At 44.0% G+C, this 7500-nt stretch overlaps 1 protein-coding gene across 10 annotated transcripts in view; it reads left to right on the top strand.

Moving 5' to 3' along the window:
* The window catches only part of prr5b (proline rich 5b (renal)), a 28108-nt gene that overhangs the window by 7716 nt on the left and 12892 nt on the right, over window positions 1-7500 (top strand). For 4 of the 10 annotated variants that reach the window (XM_051690651.1, XM_051690649.1, XM_051690652.1 and 1 more), the window contains 2 exons: window positions 2866-2976; window positions 3609-5214. In XM_051690651.1, the coding sequence (XP_051546611.1) occupies window positions 2866-2976; window positions 3609-5160 (1663 nt within the window). In that variant the 3' untranslated portion in view covers window positions 5161-5214. Of the gene's footprint in view, window positions 1-1638; window positions 1978-2865; window positions 2977-3608; window positions 5215-5235; window positions 5317-7500 lie in introns of those variants that run through there. The other 6 variants (XM_051690655.1, XM_051690657.1, XM_051690654.1 and 3 more) reach the window with 5 other exon arrangements.

Here is a 7500-nt window from a genome sequence, read left to right as displayed (position 1 = left end):
GAGTGTCTGTGTGTGTGAGTGACTGTGTGTGTGAGTGACTGTGTCTGTGTGTGTGTGACTGTGTGACTGTGTCTGCGTGTGTGTGAGTGACTGTGTCTGCGTGTGTGTGTGTGTGTGAGTGACTGTGTCTGTGTGTGTGTGAGTGACTGTGTCTGTGTGTGTGTGAGTGACTGTGTCTGTGTGTGTGTGAGTGAGTGTCTGTGTGTGTGAGTGACTGTGTCTGCGTGTGTGAGTGACTGTGTCTGTGTGTGTGTGAGTGAGTGTCTGTGTGTGTGAGTGACTGTGTCTGTGTGTGTGAGTGACTGTGTGACTGTGTCTGCGTGTGTGAGTGACTGTGTCTGTGTGTGTGTGTGTGTGTGTGTGTGTGTGAGTGAGTGTCTGCGTGTGTGAGTGACTGTGTGACTGTGTCTGCGTGTGTGTGAGTGACTGTGTCTGCGTGTGTGTGTGTGTGTGTGTGTGTGTGAGTGACTGTGTGAGTGACTGTGTCTGCGTGTGTGAGTGACTGTGTCTGAGTGTGTGTGAGTGACTGTGTCTGAGTGTGTGTGAGTGAGTGTCTGTGTGTGTGTCTGCGTGTGTGTGTGTGTGTCTGCGTGTGTGTGTGTGAGTGTCTGTGTCTGTGAGTGACTGTGTGACTGTGTCTGCGTGTGTGTGAGTGACTGTGTCTGCGTGTGTGTGTGTGTGTGTGAGTGACTGTGTGAGTGACTGTGTCTGCGTGTGTGAGTGACTGTGTCTGTGTGTGTGTGTGAGTGACTGTGTCTGAGTGTGTGTGAGTGAGTGTCTGTGTGTGTCTGCGTGTGTGTGTGTGTGTCTGTGTGTGTGTGTGAGTGACTGTGTCTGTGTGTTTGAGTGACTGTGTCTGAGTGTGTGTGAGTGAGTGTCTGTGTGTGTGTCTGCGTGTGTGTGTGACTGTGAGTGTCTGTGTCTGCGTGTGTGTGTGTGTGTGTCTGCGTGTGTGTGTGTGAGTGACTGTGAGTGTCTGTGTCTGCGTGTGTGAGTGTCTGTGTCTGCGTGTGTGAGTGTCTGTGTCTGTGTGTTTGAGTGACTGTGTCTGAGTGTGTGTCTGTGTGTGCAAGTGTGTGTGTTTGTGCAAGTGTGTGTGTGTGTGTGACTGTGTCTGTCTGTGTGTGTCTGTCTGCCTGTCTGTGTGTGTGTGAGTGAGTGTCTGTGTGTGTGAGTGACTGTGTCTGCGTGTGTGAGTGACTGTGTCTGCGTGTGTGAGTGACTGTGTCTGTGTGTGTGTGAGTGAGTGTCTGTGTGTGTGAGTGACTGTGTCTGTGTGTGTGAGTGACTGTGTGACTGTGTCTGCGTGTGTGTGTCTGTCTGCCTGTCTGTGTGTGTGTGTGAGTGTGTGTGTGTGAGTGTGTGTGTGACTGTGTCTGTGTGTGTGTGTCTGTCTGCCTGTCTGTGTGTTTGTGCAAGTGTGTGTGTGTGAGTGTGTGTGTGTGTGTGACTGTGTCTGTCTGTGTGTGTCTGTCTGCCTGTCTGTGTGTGTGTGTGTGTGTGTGTGTGTGTGTGTGTGACTGTGTGACTGTGTGTGTGTGTGTGTGTGTGTCTGTGTGTGTGTGAGTGACTGTGTGTGTGTGTGAGTGACTGTGTGTGTGTGTGTGTGTGTATGTGTGACTGTGTCTGTGTGTGTGTCTCTGTGTGTGTGTGAGAGTGACTGTGTGTGTGTGTGTGTGTGTGAGTGACTGTGTCTGTGTGTGTGTCTCTGTGTGTGTGTGCGTGTGTGTGTGTGACTGTGTGTGTGTGTGTGTGTGAGTGACTGTGTGTGTGTGTGTGTGAGAGTGTCTGTGTGCGAGTGTGTGTTTGTGTGATGAGTACACAACCCTCTCTGTCTTTCACTTCCACGATCTGTCCACCAATCCCATGACAGCCGCTAACAGGAAGTTGTAGTTCTGTATGTGTTAGTTGAGTGTAGTAAAGCTGAGATTAACTAGTCATGGAGTGGGATTATTATGTACCTGTCCATTTAATAGAGTGAGTATATGTGTGTGTGTGTGTGTGTGGGGTCACTAGAGTGTAAAATGAGTTGCTCTTTGTCAGTTTTGTGTTTGTTTATAGTTTATTATGTCTCTCTGGAATACTTGATTGTGATTGGTCAATGGTGACATTCTGTAGTCAGTGTGTATAATAATGACACTAAATTGACTGATTTTCCACATACAGTAACTGTGCTTGTTTCATGTATCTCAAGTCAGATAAAATCATTTACACTCAAATCAATATTTCATGTCTATTCAATTATTTATATGGCAAGTAGTCGTGTAATAAGCAGGTATTATTGTGTGTGTCGAGCTTCTGATCACCCTGTATGTTTTATTATTTAATTTATACTGCACATTATCTCTTAATTATGAGTCAGTGTTAGTCAGATTCAGATTTCATTGAAAGTTCTTATGAAAGTTTTTCTGCTCTTGATGACGTCAAACGTGTTACTTCATCTGCCCGTATTTAAAGCACTTAAACTGTGTCTGTGTCTGTGTGTGTGCGCGAGTGTGTGTGAGAGAGTGTGTGTATGAGAGTGTGTGTGTGTTAGTGTGCGAGTGTGTGTGTTTGTGTCTGTGTGCGAGTGTGTGTGTGTGAGTGTGTGTGTGAGTGTCTGTGTGCGAATGTTTGTGTGTGCGAGTGTGTCTGTGTGTGTGTGTGTGTGTGTGTATGCTGCAAGATAGCAGAAGTGTGTGTGGAGGTTTTTCTGTAGGGAAGTGGTTGATTTATGAACGTTGACGAAAGTCCCTCCCTCAAACCACAGACCAAGACAATAGAAATGAGGGAGGAGTCATGACACGCTGTGCAATGTGATGAAATTGACAATTCTCTCTCTCTCTCTCTCTCTGTGTGTGTAATGATGAGGACTCTTCATCACAGGTTCAAGTTAATGAGTTCTCCCAGTCTGAGTGATTTGGGTCGATCAGCAGCGCCGCTGGACGACAGAAACAGTCAACAACACGGAGCTGGAACTAACGCTACCTGGAACAGGTACATAAACAACTCGCACAACACACACACACACACACACACACACACACACTGCAGGATGTTGTTGTGATTCTTCTTTTTTTTTAAACCCAAAACTTGTTCCTCTAAGTGTTCCTCAGTGTGTTTACATGTGAATAACAGCCTCTCTGAGAGACAAACACATAAACTGGCATCCAAAATTCTGAGATCACTAGTGAAATGCTTCTATTTTGTTTTTTTATTTAATGCAATTTTGAAAATATATATAAACAGCAAAACAAACGTTAAACTGAAAAATGAACATGAATTTGAGAATGGGTTAGTATTTCTTTAATGACAGCATGAATCAAACCTGATGGTCGTGTTCTCCAGAATGATTTGAGTTCTAATGAGCATCTCATGTGCACATGATCTATGACACTCATTTCTGACAGATTTATTTTACATCATAACTTTTCTTTGTTTTCGTTTTTTTTTTTAAATCATAAAACTTTATTTTCATTTTAAATACAAAATTGTTAAATGTGGTCTCTGACTTCTGGACTGTATTGGATGAATGTGCTCATGTGCTCTTTGTCTTCATAATTTGAGGAGAAATTCCTACAAAACAGTTTCCTCTGTTTGTTTGTTGTGTGAAATGTGTGTATTTGTAGCTGCCCACATGAGACACACACACACACACACACATACACACACACACACACACATCAACCCTCATCAGTGTGTTTGTGTAAAGATAATTCTCTGATTCTGCTCTTACACACACACAAACACAAATGCACACACAAATGCACACACACACAAACACAAATGCACACACACACACACACACACACACACACACACAAATGCACACACACACACCAACACAAATGCACACACACACAAATGCACACACACACACCAACACAAATGCACACACAAATGCACACAAACACAAATGCACACACACACACAAACACAAATGCACAAATGCACACACACACAAACACAAATGCACACACACACAAACACAAATGCGCGCACACACACACACACACACACACACACCAACACAAATGCACACACACACAAATGCACACACACAAATGCACACACACACACACACAAATGCACACACACACAAACACAAATGCACACACACACCAACACAAATGCACACACACACAAACACAAATGCACACACAAACACAAATGCACACACACACAAATGCACACACACACAAACACAAATGCACACACACACACACACACACACACACAAACACAAATGCGCACACACACACACAAACACAAATGCGCACACACACACACCAACACAAATGCACACACACACCAACACAAATGCACACACACACCAACACAAATGCACACACACACAAACACAAATGCACACACACACAAATGCACACACACACAAACACAAATGCACACACACACACACACACACACACACACACACAAATGCACACACACACACCAACACAAATGCACACACACACAAATGCACACACACACACCAACACAAATGCACACACAAATGCACACAAACACAAATGCACACACACACACAAACACAAATGCACAAATGCACACACACACAAACACAAATGCACACACACACAAACACAAATGCGCACACACACACACACACACCAACACAAATGCACACACACACAAATGCACACACACACACACCAACACAAATGCACACACACACAAATGCACACACACACACACACAAATGCACACACACACAAATGCACACACACACAAACACAAATGCACACACACACCAACACAAATGCACACACACACAAACACAAATGCACACACAAACACAAATGCACACACACACAAATGCACACACACACAAACACAAATGCACACACACACACACACACACACACAAACACAAATGCGCACACACACACACAAACACAAATGCGCACACACACACACCAACACAAATGCACACACACACCAACACAAATGCACACACACACCAACACAAATGCACACACACACAAACACAAATGCACACACACACAAATGCACACACACACAAACACAAATGCACACACACACACACACACACACACAAACACAAATGCGCACACACACACACCAACACAAATGCACACACACAAATGCACACACAAATGCACACACACACAAACACAAATGCTGTCTGATGAACAATGAGTTTTTGATATCACTGATGCTGATGAGGTGTGTGTGTGCGTGTGTGTGTGTGTGTGTGTGTGTGTGTGTGTGCAGTATCCACAATGCCGTGATCGCTGTGTTCCAGCGGAGAGATCTGGGAGAGAATGAGCTGTACACACTGAATGAAGGGGTCAGGTGAGTGACCTTTCACCAGCAGAGTTCAGTTCTCACTGAGACAGGAAATAAAACACAAAACTATGGCCCTGTATACACCGGGTATTAAGATGTCCTCCTTATGTTCTTTCAAGTTTTTTCGATTTGTTTATGACTTGGTCTGTATGAAGCCGGCGTGCATCATTTCTGGCCCTTTCTCCTCGTAGAGTGTTTTTTTAATTTGCAATCTCTCTAGTTTATCTCGGATCTCTGTAGAAGAACATATCACAAGTATAGTGCTCGTTTCATCCGCATTTGATGTCTGTTTTTTATTGTTGTTGTAGAGTGAAGAAGTAGACGGTAGCTACTGTTGTTGTTTGGAAAACATTACTTTTATGACGACACATTATCCGGCTCTATGACGTAATCGGTTCCTGCGTAGAGACCAGCAAGCTTTTGGAACGGTCTTTTCTGTGGTGGAAACGTGCAGAAGAATTTGAGAATTTGCACCAGCCCAGGATCCCAAACCGTGTCAGTGGAAAAGGGCTAATAGAGGTTTAGGACCCTTTTATCATATGTGTTATTGAACAAGAACTGTTCAGCACATCTGGCTGTGTTCTAACTGCTGCTGATCATGCCTTCACAGGGCACTATGAAGTGAGCACAATCCATGCTGTAGGGTCATTCCAAACAGAATTTCCAATAATAATTGCTTACCGCTCACTCAGAACTCATTATTAATCACCTTTCAGTCCTCTGAAGCTCTCAGTGTGGAGGGTAATTGGGTACAGGGGCGATCAGTTCTGATTGGAACGTGCTGGCGGGAGTTAGATGCGAGGAAAGTGTCTGGAGTTTATTTTTAATGCAGCTGTTTTTCAGAGGTTACTTGGGACGTACAGGACGAGTAAGTGTTCTTTATCCCTTATGTTTAGTGTATTGTGATTCAAAGCATTGATATATTGTGATGTTTTACTCGCATGTTTCTCATTCATCTGCATCGACTTGCACTACAGCTCGAGACTCGTCATAAGCAAAGACTGCAATGTGCTGTGTTTGTTTGTGGGCTGGTTATGTAGTAATATGGTCAGTATGATCATGGTTGGTTCTCAAGTCAGTGGAAAAGCGGTCGGACTGTATTGAGGTCACTTCTCAGTTTCTGTCCCAGTTTCACTCTCTAGCAGCAGCAGAATGTGTTTGTGTGGGCTGCGATGTAAACTCAAGCCTATTGGCTATTTTTAAAAAGGCCATGTTCAACAAGTCCCGCCCCAACTTCATGTTTCAGTAGGAAATAACCATCTGATCAGAACATTTGAAAAACGAATACACACACAATCACGAGAACTTCACGGATCTACTTCAGTGTGTCTGAAATCAACATGCAGACACACAGAGGAAGTTTAGTTAATACAGCTACTTCACAGAAACGTCGTGTTTGTGCTTCAAATAAATGCAAATATAATCGAGCATATTTTGTGCTCTCTTTTTCTTCTTTTGCTGATATAGTGATTGATGAATGGGTCATGAAATCAGAGATCATCCCCTCGAAATCCCAACACAGGTGGTTTAAAGACACGCATGTTACATGTAGGTGTAAACATCGATGTGTCTCATACGTCCACTTGTGATCAGATCACATGAGACACATCTTTATAACAGGTGTAAACGGGGTCTGTTACATTTCTATTGGCATTGAAAGTCAAATGAAGCTCATGATTTAAATTTGTCAAGTGTTCTGGTTTTGTGTATTTAATGAGCGGACACATTTACACTCTAACACAATCATTCTTACAATACAAATCTCTCTTTGACTCGAGCGTCGCTCGCCACATCTCACTTTTGAGTGGACGTGACACCCTTTTATATTGACCTCTTTCAGTGAGGTCAGTTTTCTCCACAGCCACCATATTTGTGACCATCAGCTGGAGGAAACAATGGCGGTGAATATAAAAACATCCAAAAAACTATATCAAGAAGAACATCAAAAATTGCTTTTGAAGGGGGCCTGGGTATCTCAGCGAGTATTGACGATGACTATCACACCTGGAGTCGCGAGTTCGAATCCAGGGCGTGCTGAGTGACTCCAGCCAGGTCTCCTAAGCAACCAAATTGGCCCGGTTGCTAGGGAGGGTAGAGTCACATGGGGTAACCTCCTCGTGGTCACTATAATGTGGTTCTCGCTCTCGGTGGGGCGCGTGGTCAGTTGTATGTGGATACCGCAGAGAGTAG

The sequence above is a fragment of the Myxocyprinus asiaticus genome, chromosome 47, assembly GCF_019703515.2.
Source record: "Myxocyprinus asiaticus isolate MX2 ecotype Aquarium Trade chromosome 47, UBuf_Myxa_2, whole genome shotgun sequence".
NCBI classification, from domain to species: domain Eukaryota; kingdom Metazoa; phylum Chordata; class Actinopteri; order Cypriniformes; family Catostomidae; genus Myxocyprinus; species Myxocyprinus asiaticus.
Note: the sequence above shows the minus strand (reverse complement) of the source record. Positions and strands in the feature narration are given on the sequence as shown.